This window comes from Balaenoptera acutorostrata, chromosome 3 (assembly GCF_949987535.1).
Source record: "Balaenoptera acutorostrata chromosome 3, mBalAcu1.1, whole genome shotgun sequence".
Lineage (NCBI taxonomy): Eukaryota > Metazoa > Chordata > Mammalia > Artiodactyla > Balaenopteridae > Balaenoptera > Balaenoptera acutorostrata.
In genome coordinates this window covers 88,197,084-88,219,473 of record NC_080066.1, presented here as the reverse complement: position 1 = coordinate 88,219,473, position 22,390 = coordinate 88,197,084, and the positions used below count along the sequence as shown (strand labels likewise).

The following is a 22,390-nucleotide window of genomic DNA, read 5'->3' as shown; positions in this document are numbered from 1 at the left end:
GCATTATGAATAGGAATATCGATCATCTTTGCTTTGTCTACAGATTCATAGCCTCTACTGATTACAACCCAGTTTGAAGGGTCCTGTGTTTATGACTTTATTCCCCCTTCTCTGAACAAGCCAGGTTAACATGTGAGGAAAGTCTCTGTGTTAAAATCTTTACAACTTGGAATTGAACTTGTAACTTAACCTGCAGCCTGTCTCAACAAGTGTTTCAGAAAAGAGCACATATGAAACAGGAAAATACAACCAGGGACTCTCGGCATTGCCTGTCTTATAACAGTCTGTATCCAAACAAAGCTCCGGACCTGAAGATCAACCACAGGGAAAATGGCTTACGTCTTGCAAAGAAGGACTAACCTAACAGTTCCCTAGCTTGCTCGAGTTTAATAGGCTTATGAAGACTATTAAGCTTTATAAAGAGCTTGTATAAATCTAAATAAAAAAACTAAAGAATTCCCAGAGGAGGAAGAAATTAAATTTTTCACGCTTTAAGTAAACTGGCCCTTTAAGTGGGGGGATGGGTATAAGTACAAGGGGCTAGCACAAGGGAGTTTTTCAGGGTGATGAAACTATTCTGTTTCAATCCATACATGGGTTAAAAATTTATAAAACTGGACACCAAATGAAAAAGAGTCAATTTTACTATATGGCAATTTAAAAATTAAAAAAAAAAAAAATTAACCTGTAAGTTTCTTTGGAAGGGCCAAACAGCAGTTTTAACTTTCCTTCTTGCCCCAGTGCACAAGCATTCATGAGCCAAAATATCAGTCAGTAGCAGCTATTAACTGCAACTGACCAATTACGTGAGATTTAATTCTACAGCCAAATTGATTCTTTTAAAAGTACCAGGAAATATATTCCTGAAAAGAATGACCTCTTTGAGAGAATTGCTCTTATGTTCTTGCCAATTTATATATTTAAAGAAAGAAAGAAAAGAATCACACTAGATCTTCTCCCTATTTTAATTTTTTTAAACATTACTGAGCTAAGTCTTTAATTTCTAGGTAATTTAAGATCCCTTCTAACTTTCATACTGCCGGCACTAACTAAAACAGCTCCCCTTAGTTCTTTTTCCACTAGATGGTATGTATACATGGCATGTTTTTCTACCATATTAATCGATTCAAAAATAATCAAAATGTTAAGTGACCTGGATTCCTCATCTGCTCTTTAAGTCTGTGGTAGCAACAGTCACTATAACTTACTCAGAAACATCACGTCACTATAACTTACTCAGAAACCTCTGTATATAGAACATTTACTCGAGCCTTTAAAATGATTGTCTAATCTTGATGCAGGTGGCTTTCAAATTGTGGTCCGCAGGCTGGTCCCAAGGGGAAGGGAGAGGCAGACGTGCGTCTGGATGAGGCTTGGGCCAGGACCAGGAAGAAGACAGGAGGGGCAACTGTTTACGTGTGATTTCACTCCTGGACACTCACCAAGGGCAACTTGGAAGATTCAGGCAGGAGTAGAGAAGATACGGCAGCCCCTCCAGCTTCCCTGAACGATGAGAACTCCCTGGAAAGAGGTCACACTCACACTGACCTTCCTCTCCACAGCTCCACATCCCCACCTTCCCTATCATGAGACCCAAGTTCAAACTCCTGCCCTTTTCCCCAGAATAAAAGGACGCTTAAGTCCTGACAGAAATGGGTCAGAAGAAAACATCCGTGCGGTGTGCACAGGACTGTATAGAATCACTTGGGCAGCAAACAAACATGCAAAACGAGGATCCCTGGGTTGCAGACTCAAAGTGACTCGGGTCCACCTTGCTTATTTTTAGAACTCTCTTCTGCCTCTTAGAATAAATCTATAAGGACGAATCACTTTCCCCTATGGGTATGCCATTTTCTGCTAGGGTTTTAATAATCATTTCAATATTTACTGTACTTTGTGAGCTGAATTAGTGTGAATCAGCCAAACGTGAAGACTTCTACAGAAGGCTTCCCTGTTTCACAGGAGAGTGAGTGTACTGGTTTCAGTGAGAAATGAAATAGTGAACACAACACGAACTTGTCCTGTACCTTCTCTTCAGCCTGTTGCTCCTTTTCCATGGCCTTCCTCAGAGTTGCTTCTAGATTATCTTTCTCTCTGCACACTTCCAGGTAACATTCCTGCACGGCCGCCATCTCCTTATTCACCTTATCTAAGTCAGACCTTGGACACACAAAACCAGCAACTAAATATAAGGCTGCAGAACAGACAATTTTCCTAAACGAGGGAATAAGAGAATGTTGTCTCTACAGCTTCAGGGGCAGCTAAACTCTTTCATTCTCACCTAAGTTGCAAGCGAGCTCCCTCATAAACCTCAAAGAGCTGCCGCTTCTCCAAAGCATGCTTTACTAACAGGCTTTCACGTATTTGGGCTTTCATGGCTTCATGGTGTTGCTGGTAAGTCCTCTCACACCTAGAAACAGACAGCAGACAGCGGAATCTAAGGCAGGGCCAGCACTACCAGAAACACCGAGACGAACTGGTTTCCCTCCCTTCCTTCCCACTCCCTCCTTCTAGTGCAAAGTACAGTTAAGGTCAGATTGGTCTTGCCCAACCCAAAGTGGTAATAATTAGCTTTCAATAGATGATCTTATGAGAATCTTCAAAATTTTCTTTCTTCAAATGTTTCTAGAGAAAAATTAGAAAGCTGGACGTGAGAAATGCCCCAGTCCTTCAAACAGAGTATAATAGTCTGTGTTGAGAACTTCTGTTTATAAAAAAACTAATTGAAATAATAGAGGGTGTGGTTCCAAAATTCCAAATTATCTATATGAAACACAAATACTAAAGTAACCAACTCACGCGTAAGTCATGTTCCAAAAGTCTGTTTCCAAGTTCATGATTTCCTATTTAGGAGACATATTTCCTCCCACAGGTTTCTTCCTTATAAAAAATAGTTAAGCCATTAAGCTCTACTATTTCAATGAACTACAGTTTGGATGGTTCTGTAGAACTCAACTCACTAAATAACATTATTTCTATGGAAAATGTGTTCCAAATTCTAATTTGAGAAACCAGGGATTCATCTTCTCCAATTTATGATCTCAACAGGGAGGGTTCACACCATCATTTCTCTCGAATTTTTTTTGGGGGGACGTTATCGGGAGAGAGAAGGGAAAGAGAGCCCAGAAGACAGACATCAGGCCTCTGTCTAGACCTCACCTATCCACAGCTTCTTGTTTATCATGGTCAAAATCTTGTACCATTTGTCTCATTTGATTGCATAAGTCTTGATTCGTATTTCTCAGTTTTTCTTCAGTTTCTTTAAGCTCCTAAATACAAGAGAATAAAGTATTTAGAGGAAATACCCATCATCTTTATTGACTAGTCTAATCTCATTTTCTGATATCCTCTGTGCTTTATCTCTTTCCCTATAACATTATTTGACATAATATCACTTTCATAATTCTATAAAAGTCTCTTCATGCCTTGTAAGAGTATAGATTCATTTATATGTCAAGTAGTTTTCTGATAGGAGTAAAGGTTAAAATTCTGTATGTATTTTGAAATGTATGAAAACATTCAACCAGAGAAGTATTGGTTAACTGATGCTTTATGATAAATCTTAGAATACGATAATCTTCCCAACCACATAAATAAGCACGGTTTTACTTTCTGGTCAAGGGCTGCCTAAGGAGGAAAGAATACCTCTATTAGCCATGCTATTAGAGAAATACTGAATTCCTAGAAAATTAGAGGAATTCCAGAAAACTGGAATTATACTAACTTACCTTCCGATGAAAATACTACCCCATGACCAGCAGTAAAAGGAAATAACTGGACTAACTCATATTGCTTCTGTATTTTTGAAAAGTCCTTTGAATGAGGTCATGAGAATTCTCACGAAGTAGAGGAAAGTTTTTTAATCACCTGATTTTGTTGTTGTAAAACTTGAATTTCACTTTTAAGTCGCAGAATATCGTCTTTGACAATCATATCGGAAGAGTCAGGCCATACTTGATTAGTTGGTTTTTCTGAGGTATCTGTTTTAGTCTAAATGTTGAAAAGAAGTCAGAAGTTTTTCAGGTTTATAAAAAATTTTAAGCACCAGTTTTGTAATAATTTCATACTTACAAAGAAATTGCAAAAACAGTACAAATAATTTCCATATACCTTTTATTGCTGTCCCCCAATATAACCACGGTACAATTATCAAAACCAGGAAATTAACTAGGATGCAATACTATTACCCAATCCATAGACCTTATACAAAATTTTCCAGTTTTCCTCTAACATCCTTTTTCTGGTTCAGGATACAGTCTACAATTTCACGTTGCCTGCAGTTGTCACGTCTCATTAGTCTCCTCCAATCTAAGACAGTTCTTCAGTCTTTGTCTTTCGAACCCATGACATTTTTGAAGAGTACCTATACTAATCATTTAGTTTTACTGACATTGCTTCGTTATTAAATTCACATTATGCATTTTGGGCATGAATGCCACAGAAGTGATGTGTGTGTGTTTTTAGGAGACATATGACATCAATATGTCTCACCACTGGTGACGATCAGCTGATGAAAGTCGAAGGTTCTGTCTGCAGCCATCTCCACTGTAAAGTTACTGTTTTGCAATTAATAGTTAGTATTAATATCTTATGGGGAGACACTTTGAGACTATGCAAACATTCTATTTCTCATCATACTCTCACCCACTAGGTTTAGCATCTATTTCTGTATTTAATCAGTGTTAACTCCTACATTTTATTCAATAGGTACACAATGATGATAGACTTTGGTAAATTGTTTCCAGAAAGTTCATACAAATGTATCCTGTCAGGTAGTGCAAGAGTCTGTCCAGCTCTCTTTACCTCCAATGGCAGTGACTGTCTTTGAATGATTATTGTGTTGGATGGGGAAAAGGGTCTCCAACAATTTTTTCATTTGCATTTGTGGAACCTCTTACATGCCTTCATTGTTCATTTGTTTTTCATCTTTCCATATATATAACTTTGCATTTTCCTCTTACCATATAAGTGTTTTATCCATTTTTATAAGTTCCTTGTTCATTGAAGAGGTCAAAGTTTTTTTTTTTAATATCTACTCTATTTGACCTGTTGGTTTTATATTTACCTGAACTCTGAGCTCTCTTCTTCAATGTTTAAAAAATATTCTGTACCAAGGTTCATTCTACTCATTGGGGGAAAAGGAGGTATGTGTATATCATTCCTAAATGGGGTGACAGAACGCCAAGGCTTTGGCTCAGTCTTCCAATTCAGTCTTCACTTCCTACAGAGAAGGAAGTTGCACTTTCCCCGGTTCACCTGCCATCATTTCCTAGAAGCCACTGCTCCTGCCCCAGTCAGAAGAGAGAGGAGCTAAGAATACCTCCCCTGTTAGCTTTGCTCCAGACTTGGGGGTATTAATGAGACTTTAAAGGATTTTACTGACTCATTAGAATGGCTTTCATTTTTTTTTTTTTTTAACTTAGCCTCTACTTTTTAAAGTTTACAATATTCATTTGTGCTTCCTTCCCCACTGGTGAGTTTCTATTACTAAGCATGAAAGTAACATCATACTGATACACTGAAAAAACAATCTTCATGGCTAGCTATTACACTCAATTTTGATATATTTTCACACTGCAGGCACATAGGGACTTGGTACTTGCAGTACTTGTTAGCACAAAACTCTTATGAAGATCTTTCAAAAGAGGACAATTTGAACGCTGCAATAAAACCTCTCTCCAAAGCTGGAATACTGAAGACATTATCTTCAACAAAACAAGAAATGGAATATACCAGCTCTCATTCTATCTTCCTCATTTCTATCTCTCAAAAAATTCTACCTAGGACCCTTCTGAGTTGGGTACTGAACATTGCCTATCAAGTCCCTTGGAATCAGAGTATGGCTTTAACCACAGCTTGTGGTAAGGTAACGATCTCTATTAAGCATCAGACACAGAAAAGCCTCTGTGTTTTATTTCTTAAGCTTACAAAAAATTCAGTGTAGATGTGGTCCCTGACTGATAGTAAGCCAGTCTGGTTTTCCTAAGGCCTTTGCCACATTCTACCTTAACGGCCCAGTTGCTCAACTGGAATGAACAGCATAGTATTTGATCCACCCCCAATCACTGTACAGTGCGATGTATGGGCAGACTCCTCACTTTCACCACATATTATCCTGGAAATGTCATAAAACAGCACTACTATGAACAGTCACATGACATGAAAGCAAAAAAACGGACTCTCTGTAATAACTTTAAATTGTTTTATATAAGATGGATAGAAACAGATATAAAATGTACTATAAGGTATGTATAAATACATCAATACCTTTAAAACATTTATGAAAGAATCATGCCAAATAAGATTACATAGTAAATATGTTTGCCTCCCTTCTTAATACATAGAAAGGCTTTAGGATTTTGATGGCCTAGTTCTGTTTAAAAAGGCATCCAGCGAAGTTTAAATTAATGTGTTCTTTCTCTTAACATCCCTGTAGCAAGCAAAGAAGTTCAGCATCATTTCATTAAGCTCGGGATTTGATGCTAGCTATGATCATTCTTTCTAAAAATCGATATTGAGACACTGAATGATTTTCGCCTCATTAAAGATTTCAGAAAGACTGAGTTTATATAATATAAACTTCTAGCTTATTTGCTCCATCTTTTTACATACTTCTGCTCAAAGCCGAAATATCTCTTTCCACCTTCCCGCCTGGATTTATCCTTCAGGACAGAGGTCAAATGTTCCCTCCTCACAGACTTCACTAGGGCTACCTTACCACCTCACCCCCACCCCCAAGCCCAGTTAGTTATGCCTTCTCAATAGCACTTTGTAATTAGCATAATTCTTATTACACAAAGTTATAACATGTCCATCTCCTTACAGATCTGTAGTACTGACTGTGGTAGCCATTAAGCACACATGGTTGTTGGGTACTTGAAATGTGACTTGTCCAAATAGAAATGTGCGATAAGGAGAAAATATGTGCCAGATTTCAAGGACTTAGCACATGCAAAAAATATATAAACCATCTCATTAATAATTTTATACTGATCACACATTGAGAAGATAATATTTTGTATATACTAGGTTAAATGAAATATATTATTAGAATCAATTTCACCTATTTTAATGGGACTACTAGATATTTTAAATTACATATGTGGCAGCATTATATTTCCATTGGATAGTGAGGTTCTAGATTCTAAGTTCCTTCATGGAATGGCCATTGTTTCTTTCATCACTGAATCCCACAAGACCTTGCACAGAGTAGCTTAAAAAAAAAAAAAAAAAAGCTTAAACTGAATGATTTGCTTTTCCTCCACATACACCCCCAACCCTGCTTTCTGACTTCACAGACTAAATAGAAAGCTCCATTAGAAAAGATGTGGGAAACAGGAGGCAAAGGCCAAGTTTGATGGTGGCCATTTGCTAATTAGATGACTGTGAACTTGAGTGCTTATTTCAAGATCACCTGTTGATTAAATTACTACTTTCTCTCCCTCTTCCCCACCTAGGAAGTGGGTCAATATGTGTAGTAATTCAGCAAATATCTACTGAGCAAACACGTAGAGAATTATCAAGACAATACTCCCAAGAGATTCCTATATAATAAGGTGAGGCAGAACAGCCATAACCAGCAAGGGCTGAAGTCACACTTTAAGAAAAACCAAATGTAGACTGCTGAGAAATCACTAGGGCAAAAGGCTAGCTGGGCAAAGAGAGTATTCAAAGATGAGATAGTTCCCTTCGATCCACTGATGAAACAGACTATAGAGTATGGAAGCAAAGGGAAAGGCCTAAAACAACACAAGGAATAGCCACCAGCAATGGCCACACATGTGAAAGTGTATCTGTACAGCAAATGCCACTAGTGATTTCAATATAGAACAAAGAAAGCACCAAGATACTTAAGCTAAGGTTCAGACTCAAAATCAGGTTCCTACTCTTAGCACACTCTCACCAAAATGCTTATTAAACTAATCAACTCTAATCTAACGCAAGTTTTCAGTCCCATCCTTTATAAGAAACATATGGAAAAAGCTAAAACAGCTTGATTTAAAGATGTTAAATGTGCTGGGGGAAAGCACATTCTCCCATTTCTCATTTGGTTATTAACAATGAAATCAATGTGCTCATCAAATGTAGTTACTCGGAAGAAAGAATCAAACCGGGCAGGGCTTTCACAGTGAAAACACACTATTATTTCTGGAAAGCAAACTACGCACGATTAAAATTCCATAATAATAAACACCAGAGAACATCTTGCACACTTTGCTTTAATAGGACTGTTTTAATGAATACAACTCCTAGTTTAAGGATCAGGAGATAAAACAGCACCAAAGTAGGAAGTAAAATGTCATTTCCATCCAGGAGAAATAGGAATACACTACCTACATTCATTTTTCACCTTCCCTTTCCTCTTTGTTTCTAGGTCTTTCATGTATTACTTTCTACTGGGAATAGAAATGAGCTGGGATTTAGAAATAGGGAAGGGTGAAAAAGGCAGCTGTTGAAGGAGGGCAACCCTAAAGATCTCTGACAGCACGATCTTGGAGAAATAACCTTGACCTATTAATTAGTCCAGTATTTTAGTTTCAATTTGCCCAAAGACTGACTCTCACCTCAGAAGGGTCACAAATTCCTCCAGCTTCATTTTCCTCATCTGTAAAACAAGGATGCTAACTGAAGGATATAAAGGTGGATTTCAAGGACTCTGACATACCTGATTCCATACCTTTCCCACCTGTAACACCACCACCATAGAATTAATTTCTTTTAAAATATAGAATGACTATTATTTTAAGAACAGGGGCCAGAGAAATCTCAGACAAAATGCTAGAGGATTTCACTGTGGAGAATTTAACTAGATTTTAAAGCACTGTTGGTACAAGCCAATCTTGAGGAAATGCAGACACCTTGTTACGTAGAATGCTTCCTTGGATTTGTGGTTAAGGAATTTTACCTAATTGGCATCTCATTTACTAGGTGCCAAGAGTAACCAGAAGGTATATTCCTTTAAGTGGCATTTCTTTCTTTAAACTTTACTTATAAAAAAGTCAAATGGGGAATCCCCTGGCGGTCTGGTGGTTAGGACTCCAAGCTACCACTGCAGGGGTCGCAGGTTCGATCCCTGGTCGGGGAACTAAGATCCCACAGGCTGCGTGGCGTGACCAAAAATAAAATAAAATAAAAGTCATTTGTAAAATAAATAAATAAATAAAACATTCTGCCTTAAAAAAAAAAAAAAAAAAGTCAAATGAATCCCTGAAAGACAAAAGTTCAATTTAAATGTGAAAACTGTAAGCGTTTTCTTTATTAAGTCTTGAAAAACGGCATTTTAGCTTTATAAACTCTACCTCGATGCTTTTTTCATCCTTCTCCACTTGGAGATCTTCGATTTTCTTATGACAGTCTTTGAGATCGTTTTGTAACTGAGACACCAGATGACGCTTCACGGAGTTGCTACCCAGCAAACGCTGCACCTCTGCTTTCAGTTTCAGAATGACCTCATCTTTGGAAAGCTCTTCAGCTGGGTCTTCCTGCTGTACAATGCTAACGGAAAAATTATCATATTTAATGTTAAATCAAGTAACAAATCAAGCACGGCTATTCCTTAAAAGCAACTAGCTGCAGTGGTAACCATGTTTTGTAACCCATACAACTATATACTGGTATTTCAAAAACAATTTTAAGTTTTGTCATACACAGGATATTGCCTTTGACACATCCCCATATACAGAAATAAGTTCATTCACAGGAAGACCCTTCTTCAGCTTAGTTCTGCTGCCTCACTGAAAGTTCAACCATACGAACTTCAGTATGGCATGCATTTTTACTTTTGGTAAATTGCATGCTATATATACATGTCCTTCATCACTCCAAGAGAAACAAAGTGAAAATAAAGGACGAAATGAAGAGTAAAACACTAGTCATCCTAACCAACAATTCCTGTATCTCTTCTACTAAAACACAAGTCTAGGTGGATACCTGATCAACTGAAAAGAAAAAATAACAAAAATAAATGCCATGCTAATTTAATCCCCACTTTAGTTTGTTAATACATTCAAAAATTGGAATGAGTATTTCTGTTCCTCGCCATAATGGATTAAAAGGAACGGATTTATCTTCCTGTCTTAAAAAAACTAGAAAACCAAATAAAATATATGAAATGGTGGTGTTCAATCATTAGACAACATGCAGCACAGCAGAGTGATCCCTGAAAAAAGGAAAACAAACAAGGTAAGCCCTATAATTGCTACAGCTTTCTGCCTGGAGAATTTCCAGCCTGTAGCACAGAAAGAAGAAACCCAGAGTCCAGCATCTCACCGAGTTGCAGAATTCAGTATGGGGAAACCAAAATTGCTAGAATCTGAGGAGAGAAATACTGTGGGAGAGGTGGCTACACAGAAAGAGAGCTCTGGAGATCTGTGGATGCATGTGAGAAAATTACCTCAAGGCCCTGGAAAAAAACCACAGGAAAATGAACCATAGTGGAAAGACTTCCTAATTCACAGAGCATCAAATAGTGCCTTAGTAATAAGGGCAAATTAGCCCCAGATTAAAGGCTGCTCTAAATCTGATCTAACAAAGCCTACAAAGAAGTCTTGAAAGGATCAAATGAATTCCAGGTAACTTAAGTGTGTCACAGAAAAAGGATAACAATATTTTTTAAAATACAATAAAGTCCAAAATCTAAAGCATAAAATTCAAAATGTCCAGCATCCAATCAAAATTTACAAAGCATGCAAATAAAGCAGGAAAGAAAATACAAACCATAACCAGGAGAAACTGACCTGAATGACACAGGTAGTACAATTAAGTATATTCCATATGTTCAAGAAGGTAGAGAAAAAAACATGAAAACAATGAGGAGAGAAATAGTAGACTTTATGCCCCAGATTGGACTTAGAGACAAAAAATTAAAACATCTGAAAAAATATACATACTGAATGAGATTAACAGCATATTTAATATGGCAGAAGTAAAGATCCACGGGTAGAAAGACACAGCAAATTTAAACACACAGAGGAAGAAGACCAGAAGTACATAGAGCATATTAAGTTTTCTAACCTAACTATAGTTAAGTCCCAGAAGAAGAGTGGGGAGGGGACAGAAAAATTATTTGAAAAAATAATAACTAAAATTTTTCTATTACCTGAAAATTAAAACCCCATGAAGCCTAGAAGCTCAATAAATCTCAAGCACAAAAAAACATGAAGAAAACCACCATAAGCTACATCAACATCAAATTGCTAAAACCAATGATAAAGAGAGAGTGCAGGAAGATTCCTGGGGAGGAGAGGACCAGAGAAAGGAATTCTGGATTCTGTGTATAAACACGCCTCAGTGTAAGCCCTGAACTATGCATGCATAGAACAGACCCTCAAACCAGCAAAGATTTGGAGAAGTTAACTGAAATTTGAACCACACACACAAGTCTCACACTGACTAACCCTTGAGAGGTGCATACACAGAACAGATTCAAACCAATGTGGCAAAGGCTTGGAAAAATGAACTAAGATTTGAAACACCCATACAAGTTTCTATACAACATAAAAATCACAATGTCTACTATACAATCTAAAATTACTCAACATAAAACTAACAAGGAAAGCCCAAATGCTGGAACTATCACAAAGAGTTTTAAAAATTTAAAGCAGCTAATAGCTATGCTTTATGAGTAAAGGAAACATATTTGAAATGAACGAAAAGATAGGAATTCTCAACAGAGAAATAAAAACTTTAGAAGAACCAAATGGAAATTTTATCATTGAAAAATACAATATCTAAAAGTTAAAAAAAAAAAAAAAAACACCTCACTGGACAGGCTCAATAGAATAGAAATGACAGGGGAAAGAATGAGTGGACTTGAAAATAGTTCAATAGCAATCATCTAACATGAAAACAGAAAAAAAAAATGAACAGTGTCTCAGGGAACTGTGGGACAATATAAAAAGATTTAACATTATGTATAATTGGAGAACCAGAAGGAGAGGAGAAAGAGATGGGGCAGAAAACATATTCGAAGAAATATTCAAAGAAAATATTCAACATTTCCACAAATTTGGTAAAAGACATAATAAATTTACATTTTCAAGAAGCTCAGTGAACCCCAAATGAAATAAACTAAAAGAAAAATACACTTAGACACATTGTAATCAAAGTGCTGAAAACTGAAAAAAAAAAAAAAAAAAGAAAAAAAATCTTTTTTGAAAACAGCAGAAGAAAAACTACATATTACATACAGAAACAATGACTCAAATAACAATAGATTTCTCTTCAGAAACCAATGAGGCCAGAGACAGTGGAAGAGCATATCTTTAAAGCACTGAAATAAAAGAACAGTTGATCCGGAATTCTATAATCAGCAAATATAAGGGCATTTTCATATAAGGAAACTAAGAATTTGTTGCCAACAGACATGCTCTGGAAGAAATGCCAGAGGAGATTCTTCAGCTAAAGGGAAATGATATCTACCGAAGGGATCTCTACACTGAAAACTACTAAACATTACTGAGAGAAACTGAAGAAGGCCTAAATAGAGAAGTATAGCATGCATGTTCAGAAATTGGAAAACTCAATTTCTTTAATTCCCCCAGCTTTATCGAGGTATAATTGACAAATAGCAATATCTTAAGATGTCAATTCTCCCAAAATTGATCTATAGATTCAACACATTTCAAATTAAAATTCCAGAGGACATTTTTTGTAGAAGTTGACAAGCTAATCATAAAATTTATTTTGAAATGCAAAGAACTCAGAATAGCCAAAACAATTTTGAAAACAACAAAGTTGAAGGATGTGTCCAACCCATTTCAAAACTATAAAGCTACAGTATCAAGACTGTCATCACCGAAAAGATCACTGGAACAGAATGGACAATACAGAAATAGACCCACAAACATATGGTCAACTGATTATCAACAAAGATACCAAGGCAATTCAATTGGGAAAGAAAAGCTTTTCTGACACATGGGATTAGATCAATTGGATACTGGAATGAAAAAAATAAACATCAATCCTTCCCTCACACCATACTAAAAAATTAACTCATAACGGATCATAAATGTAAATATAAGAGCTAAAACTATCAAATTTCTAAAATCATAACAGAAAATTTTTGTAACATTGAGTTAAAATAATACACAAAAACCATGAACTATAAATGAGACAACTGATAAATCTGAATTCATAAAAACTTAAATTTTTGCTCCTCAAAAGATACCGTTAAGAAAATGATAAGATAAACCAGAGAGTGGAGGAAAATATTCACAACACATATCAGACAAAGGGCTTGTATCCTGAAATATATGAAGACCAAACAACATATACAAATGATAATTAAGCACAACAAGAAAAAAGGAAAGTGAGGCATATCAAAAGATGTTTAACTTTATTAGCCATTAGGGAAATACAGGTTAAAACCACAATGAGATATCACTACACACAAAGTAGAAGTGCTCAAATTTTAAAAGATTGGCTATCAAGATTTAACAATGGCACAGAACAACTGAAACCCTCAGACTTTGCTTCTGGGAATGCAAAATGGTACGACCACTTTGGAAAAGAACGTTTATACTATTGCTATTGCGATTTAAATAAAATAAATTAGAGGAACTCTAATGTAACCATAAAAAGAAAGCAATTCAGAGCATAAGTGGAAAGGAAGAGGTAAAATTATCTCCATTAGCAGATGATATAATTATATCTAAAAAACTTCAAATCTAATGGAAAAACCATTACAAACAATAAGAGAATTAGAAGGCAACAGGTTATAACACACAATATAGAAATAATATATATAAACAATACTCAGAAGAAATAATGGAAAAGAACATGCCATTCACTATTGCAAAATAAAATACCTAGGCATCAATTTAACAAGAATTGTGCGAAACCTAAATGTGAAAAACTTCAAAACACACTTGAAAGACAAAAATAGATTTAAGCAAATGAAAAGACATGTTATATTCTTAAGTAAATTCAACATCATAAAGATATCAATTCTCCCTGGGTTTATATACTTAAGATGATCCTAGTAAAAACATTATCAGGATTTTTTTCCTGGAACAGAACAAGTTAAATATAAAGTTCATTTGGAAGTGTAAACGAGCAAGAATAATCAGAAAAACCCTAATAAGAACAGCAATTCCAGATAGATAGTAAAACTAAAGTATAAGGCAAAGCAATAAAGCTTTTAGAAGGCAGCATAAGAGAATAGCTTCATGATCCTGAAGTAAGGAAAGGTTTCTTAAAGGGACTATAAAAGCACTAACCATGAAGATGGATAAATCTGACTAAAGTTTAAAAACTTCCATTCATCAAGAGATACATTAAAAGGTTAAAAAGGCAAGCCAGAGGGGAGACAGAGAAGAAGTGAGTGAGAGGAGATATTTGCAACACGCATAACATCAAAGAGCTCTTATCTAGAACAGTTTTCAACAAAAACGCCTATAAATCAACAGAACACATGCACACACAAAAAATCATGTAAAAACTGAGAAGGGACATGAACAAGTCATTCTTCACACACACACACACACACACACACACACACACACACACCACACACAAGCCACCAATAAACACAATAGGTATTTTTTTAATGGAGTGCAATCTCATTAATAATCTGGGAGAATGCAAATAAAGACCACAATAAAATATCACTACACATTAAGTGGCTAAAACTAAAAGACTGACAATAACAAGTAATAGCAAGAAGACAGAGCAATTAAAACTTTCATACACTCTGGTGGGGATGTAAACTGGCACAACTACTTTAGAAAACAGCTTGGCATTACTTATTAAAGTTGAAACACAAGTACTACAAGCAATTTCACTTCATATTATATACCCAACAGAAATGTATGCACATTGTACCAGGAAATAACATTAAGACTCTATGGACAGTAGGATGGAAAATAAACTGTGGAATATTCATACAAATAAAGTTACACACACATATATTTACATATATAAATGAATGAGCTACAGCTACAAGCTACAACATAAGTTTCACAAACAAAATTTTGGTGAAAAAAATCTAAAGAACCTATATCTATGAAAAACTAACAGCCAGAATTCATGCTTAATGGAGAATGACTGAATACTTCCTTGTAAAATCAGGAGCAAGACAAGGATGTCTGCTCTTGCCACTTCTATTCAACATTGCACTAGAGATTCTAGCTAGAGCAATGTCAAGAAAAAGAAGTGAAAGGCATCCAGGTTGGAAAGAAAGAAGTAAAACTATCTCTATTTTCAGATGACATGATCTTGAATATAAAAGATCCTAAGGAATCCACTAAAAAACTATTTGAACTAATTAACAAGTTCAGCAATGTGGCAGGATACAAGATCAATATACAAAATCAACTGTATTTCTACACACTAGCAGTGAACCTCCTGAAAATAAAATTAAGAAAACAACCCAGCAAAAAGAATAGGCAAGAGAATAAAATACTTTGGAGTAAATTTAACAAAGACATATGACTAGTACACTGAAAAGCACAAAATTATAAAAGTAGATGACTGGTACACTGAAAGAAATAAAAGAAAACCTAAATAAATGGAAAAACATCCCATGTTCAGGGATCAGAACACAATATTGTTCTACAGATTCCCTGCAACCCCTATCAAAAGCTCAGCTGGTTTCTTTGCAGAAATTGACAAATTGATCCTAAAATTCATAGGGAAAGGCAAGAGACCCAGATCAGCCAAAGAAATCTTGAAAAAGAAAAACAAAGTTGGAAGACCCACACTTCCCAATTTCAAAAGTTACTACAAAGATATAGCAATCTATAGGCAGTGTGGTACTAGCCTAAGGACATACAGATCACTGGAATAAAACTGAGAGCCCAGAAATAAACCCTCACATTCACGGTCAATAGATTTTCGACAAGGGTGCCAAAACAATTTAATGGAGAATAGTCTTTTCAACAAATGGTATGAAACAACTGGCTATCCACATACAAAAGAATGAAGTTAGAACCCTATCTCATATCATATGCAAAAATTAATTCAAAATGGATCTCAAGACTTAATGTAAGAGATAAAACTCTTATAACATAGGTATAAATCTTCAGAACCCTGGATTAGAAAATGGTTTCTTAGATACCAAAAGCACAAGCAACCAAAGAAAAAATACATAAGTTGGACTCTATAAAATTAAAGACTTTTGTGCTTCAAAGGATTCTATCAAGAAAGTGAAAAGACAATCCACTGAACAGGAGAAAATATATCCAAACCATATATCTGACAAGGAACTTAAACTTGGAATATATAAAGAGCTCTTAAAACTAAACAATAAAAAGACAACCCAATTTTAAAAGGGGCAAAAGATGTGAATAGACATTTCCCCAAAGAAAATATACAATGGCCAATAAACACATGAAAAGATGTTCAACATAATTAGCCATTAAGTAAAAACCACATCATTAACAAATCACCATGATGAGAAACCATTCCATACCCATGAAGAAACTATAATTTTTTAAATGGAAAATACCAAGTGCTGATGAGGATATGAAAAAATTGAAACCTTCATTCGTTGCCAGTGACAATGTAAAATGGTGCAGCCACTTTGAACTGTTTGACCATTTTTCAAAATGCTAAACATAGAGTTTGAAAACATATGTCCACTCAAAAATTTGCAGCATTATTCATGATAACCAAAAAGTAGAAACATCGAAACAATCCAAATAAATGTCCATCAGCTGATGAATAAATAAGCAAAATGTGGTAAATTCATGCAATGGAGTATTATTTGGCTATAAAATGGGTTAAAGTACTGATACATGCTACAACATGGATGAACCTTGAAAGCATTATGAGCTAAGTGAAAGAAGCCAATCACAATAGACCACATATTATATGAATCCATTAAAGTGAAATGTATAGAACAGGTAAATCCATAGAGGTAGAAAGTAGATTAGTGTTTGCCTGAGCTGTGAGGACAGGATAATGGGGAATGACTGGTAAAAAGTATTGGGTTTCTTGTGAGGGATACTGAAATGTTTTAAAATTAGGTTGTGGTGATAGATGGACAACTCTGGGTATACTAAACACATTGAACTGTGTACACTTCAAATGGGTGAATTTTATGGTATTTGAAATACAGTTAACCCTTGAACAATGTGGAGGGTTAGGGGCACCGATCCCCCCCACCACCTGTAAAATAAAAATACACGTACCATATTTATTGAAAAAATCCACGTATAAGTGGACCCCTGCAGTTCAAACCCATGTTGCTCAAGGGTCAACTGTATATCTTAATAAAGCTGTAGAAGAAAAGGAAAAAGAAAAACCACCTAATGTATGAGTTCCCTCTAAATAAAGGCAAACCTAATCTATAGTGTTTAGGCATGGATAATAGGTCTTAAAAGAACAAAAAGCCAGAAAATAATTACCGTAACAGTTAAGATAGTAGTAACCTCAAGGTTATGACTGGAAAGAGGAATATAGGCAGCTGCTGACAATGTTTATTTCTTGGCCTCGGTGGTAGTTCCATGGGAATTCACTTTAAAATCATGCATTAAGCTATACACTCATGTTTCATACACTCTTCTTTATGTGTTATATTTCACAATTTTAAAAGTTTTAAAAGGTAAAATAAAACTACAAAAAGTACTAGAGAAATACCATCAAGAAATCATAAGGGAAAAAAGTGATGGATCCAACTTTATAACATTTTTAAACAGGAAAAGTGATAACCCTCAGCAATGGATAGGGTACAGAGAAATAGGTACCATCCCACGATGTGGGTAATAATGCAAACTACAGGGTTGCTTGACAACACTTGTATCAAAAGCCTCAAACACACATACTCTTTAACAAGAATATTCACCCACATCTTAAGGAAATAACTAAAGACATGAATAAAGACTCGACAACAAGTATGCTTATAATACTGCATTACTTACAGTTTAAAAAAATTTTAAATAGTGTATTACTAACTAAAATATAGTTCATTCATCCACATATCCACTAGTAAGTATTTACAACATTTACTGACATCTAAAGATTTCAGAACGTACTGAGTTAAAAGATACATTATAAAGGAGTATATTCAATAATATTTTATCCTTTAGAAACCTACAAAACAGATAATGTGGAAGTTAATACCAAAATGCTAATAGTGGTTTTCTTCATGGGGGGTGAAGTAAGATTATGGGTGCTTTTAATCCGTATTTCCTAATTTTTCCATAATAAAGGAGAAAGTTACTTTTGAAAAGAAATAAACAGCTGATAGCATGTACCCTTAAAGTGATGTGATGAAAACGGAACCTCATCTGGTTCCACCCATGAGAAAAACGTCAATTCCAAGAGGCTCTTCCCTCCTACAAAATGCTTGACCAGTATTTCTCAAACTGTCAAGGTCATCAAAAACAAGGAAAGTCAGGAGGAACCTAAGGAAAAATGACTCCAAAATGTAAGGAGGTATTCTGGTGCAATCCCAGAACAGAAAAAGGACATGAGGTAAAAACTAAGGATGTCTAAATAAACTATGGACGTTAGTTAATAGTAATCCATCAATATTAGTTCATTAGTTGTAGCAAAGATACCATGTTGTCGTAAGATGTTAACAGGGAAAAATGGGTGCACAGTATAGGGGAATTCTTTGTACTATATTAATTTTTCTGTAAATCTAAAAATGTTCTAAAAAACTAAAGTCTTTCTACGAAATTGAGTTATTTGTAGTGAGGTGGATGGACCTAGAGTCTGTCCTAAAGAGTGAAGTAAGTCAAAAAGAGAAAAACAAATACCGTATGCTAACACATATATAGGGAATCTAAAAAAAAAAAAAAAAAAAGAAAAAAAAGTGGTTCTGAAGAACCTAGGGGCAGGACAGGAATAAAGACGCAGACGTAGAGAATGGACTTGAGGACAGGGGGAGTGGGAAGGGTAAGCTGGGACGAAGTGAGAGAGTGTCATGGACATATATACACTACCAAATGTAAAAGAGCTAGTGGGAAGCAGCCGCATAGCACAGGGAGATCAGCTCGGTGCTTTGTGACCACCTAGAGGGGTGGGATAAGGAGGGTGGGAGGGAGACGCAAGAGGGAGGAGATATGGGGATATATGTGTATGTATAGCTGATTCACCTTGTTACAGAGCAGAAACTGGCACACCACTGTGAAGCAACTATACTCCAGTAAAGATGTTTAAAAAAAAAATCTGAACCAGAAACCACAGACCTAAAGTACTATATATATATATTTTTAACACTTCTGGCACATTATTAAATAAAGTCAGTTTGCTAAATAAAGAAAGAAAGAAAAAACTAAAGTCTTTCTAAAAATAAGAAAGAATAGTATCTGAATTAACATATTTTTTTCCTGTTTTTCAATTTCAGATGATTTCCAATGAAATGTTAAAAATATATATATATACACACACACATACATATATATGTATATTGTGTGTATTATACACACATGTATACAGAGACAGAGAGAGGATGAACAAAATATTAGGCTTTTTTTAATATTACAAAAAGAGATCCTGGCGATATACTACATATTTATCAATATACACAACTTCTGTATGTATAATAGATATAGTGTAAATATATCTGTATGTGTAGATCGCCAACTTAAACCACTTCTACTTATATAGAAATGTAAGACACAAATATAATTATATAAGAACTATAAAACATATTGCAATGCATCTTCCTGTGCTGCAAGACATGAACTAACTTTCAGCACTTAACAAATTATGCATCCCTAACTTCTTTTCTTACTGAACGCTGACCACTGAAATAGCACATCATGTACTCCTAGAGGGAGCCAAGTCAGAGCAGGGAGAGTGCTTGCTAAAATAATTTTCTCTTCTTTCCCAAAAGGAAAGAGTCAGCAGTGGTGACCAGCCCTATATTAGGCTCACTAGTGAGCCCTGTGAAGGTTGGTTCCCCTCAGTCCAAATAAACTGTAGTCCCTTATGAAGCCAGCTGAGAAGACCTAGGGAAAAGGCATTCCACTTGTTAAATGTTTATTAGTTGAGCTTCGCAGCCAACTACAATACAGGAGAGGGGAAGCTGTCTGCAGGCTGCATGAAGATTTAGCTACTCAAATTCCATGAACGTGAAATAGAACACTGAGGCTAAACCCTTAAAGTTTACTAGGCAGTAGCTTGAGGGAGGTGGTAGTCGGGAGTGAAAGCTTGGAGCCGCTAATATTTGGGTCAGTGATTTGAAAGCAGCTCAAGTCAACAAAGAACTAAAATTCTCAACACTGGGAAAGTGCTGCTTCCTTTTGTTCTAAGAACCACAATCCAGCAGAGGAAAGGTACAAATCTAATCTCTCCTATATCTCCTCTCACTTTGAACTAAGAATAAATATTTTTACTTTTTCCTCAAAGCTGAGTTCTTATCCATTAAAGTGCTGGTGGGAGGGAAGACTATAAGCTAATCTTTCTCACTTATCCTGTACTTCATTGAACATCTCCTTACTGAGCCTCAGTGACTACCCACCTGCTTTAGTTATTCCCCACTTTCTTGGTTGAATGCAGCTGGCATTCCTTTTGGTACGATAGCAATGTGGTATCTCAAGTTTATTATCTATAGGAATGTGCTTTAAATTACTGTAGGATTTGGGTTATAAGTACTAATTAAATAGAAAGGGCAAAGAAGTAAATACATTTTAGTAAACATCATGATGGAGTAAGTCTACTTGGAAAGACAAACCTATACACATATACATGTATTATTTACCCGATTCCCAGGCTAATTACGGCACAAATTAAAGTAATAAGTTGGGGAGAAATCTTTTTTGGCAGGAACTAAATCGTTAATCCTCTAAAAAAAAAATATATATATATATATATACAAGAATGAAGTTTAAGGCAAAAAGGTTGACTGTCATGCAAATAAGAACCAACAGATTTACATGACAGTCAAGTTTTGGGTTTAAGTACTGGTTCTGCTGCTAAGGGTCTGTCTTCTTGGGCTAAGGAGTTCAGCTCTTTGAGCTCCGGTTTTCCCAACTCTAAAATGACAATGTGGATCCCACGTTTTTCCCAAGATTTAAATGAGGATCAAGGACTTTTTATAAAATATGTGTCCAATCAAAAGTTGATTAATATAAAATCTGATCAGTGGTATATTTTAACCAAGCATCTCTTAACTAAAATAGTAACAGCTACCCCTGATTAAGTGCCTAATATGTGCCAGAACTTATTGCATGAGGCCCTTTATATTCATTATCTATTTTAATCCTTGTTTTATCCCCCAAGGGCTATGCTATAATCTACCTGATAGAAAAAGCCTGATAAGAAAACAGGCTCAGAAAAGTCAAGAAACGTGCCCAAGGTCATAAAGTTAGTAATAAATGGCAAAACTATGATTCAAAACAAATCTGGATCTAAAGACCGTGCTCTTTCCACTAGCCCCTTAGAATTAATCTGGCATTAACAGGAAATGAGGCATTCACAGCAGTAAATTTTCCAGATGACTACATTTTAACTTTAAATTTTTATGTAAATCTGTTTAAAGCACATTCATCCTCTTTTTGCTTTAATTAACTAACCAAAGCTGAAGGCTTTCTTCGACAGCTCAGGACCATGACTGTGGACATTCTGATGCGGATCAGAACAGGCCTAGATGTATAAAGCTGCTTCCCCCGGTGCTCGGCAGCTCCGGCACTGTGGGCTCCTGTAGTTCTCTCCTTGCTGAGGCATAGCCGTCTGGCTGAAGCCCTGGCAGCACCTCTCCCAACTCCCTGACCCAGTTACTCTGTGGTCAGTTAGGAAATCAGGTAACTCATGGGGTACCAACAAATCTAAGTCAATATGGCCCTGGGATAAGAGCCCCAAGGTGGCTCCTAATAAATATATCACATAATCTTGGTCTGCTGTTTGCGTCTTGACTTCTTTCTAGATTGTCGTTGGGATCTGTTGAGATGAGAGTCCCTAAAGACTGACCTCCGGATAAATGGAAACTTACTCAGCTAATGTAACATCATGTTCCACATGATGGAACACAGCATCACCTGATTGAGATTTTAATTTACTGAATCTCATTTTACTGTTTTGAAAATGGAATCACAGCATAAGTTCTAAAACTTATTGTGGAACAAACCTTTCAGGAGATTTATACATTTGTATTTTAGTTGCATGATACCTGAAACACAACAGGTAGTAAATACTTTCAAGAAACACTAACGATGGCAAACTCAGTCTTAATCTATAAACAAGATGGTGGTGGTTTCATTCAAGAATGCATTCAAGGCGGACTTCCCTGGTGGTCCAGTGGTGGGGACCCCGCACTTCCACTGCAGGGGGCACGGGTTCGATGCCTGGTCAGGGAACTAAGATCCCACATGCCACGTAGTGTAGCCAAAAGATAAAAAAAATAAAAATAAATTAAAAATAAATTAAAAAAAGAAAAAAGAATGCATTCAAGAAAGGCTTTCCTTAGCCTGAATACAATCTCTTTCATCTTTCATCTTTA

The 22,390-nt window shown here is 35.9% G+C and overlaps 1 protein-coding gene across 7 annotated transcripts in view; it reads right to left on the bottom strand.

Moving 5' to 3' along the window:
• The window catches only part of CEP152 (centrosomal protein 152), a 97,240-nt gene that overhangs the window by 34,543 nt on the left and 40,307 nt on the right, over positions 1–22,390 (bottom strand). For all 7 annotated transcript variants that reach the window (XM_057544595.1, XM_057544597.1, XM_057544598.1 and 4 more), the window contains exons 13-17: positions 9,300–9,495; positions 3,868–3,990; positions 3,160–3,269; positions 2,282–2,410; positions 2,028–2,160 (exon numbers count right to left, since the gene is read on the bottom strand). In XM_057544595.1, coding sequence (XP_057400578.1) covers positions 2,028–2,160; positions 2,282–2,410; positions 3,160–3,269; positions 3,868–3,990; positions 9,300–9,495 — 691 coding nt within the window. The remainder of the gene's footprint in view (positions 1–2,027; positions 2,161–2,281; positions 2,411–3,159; positions 3,270–3,867; positions 3,991–9,299; positions 9,496–22,390) is intronic.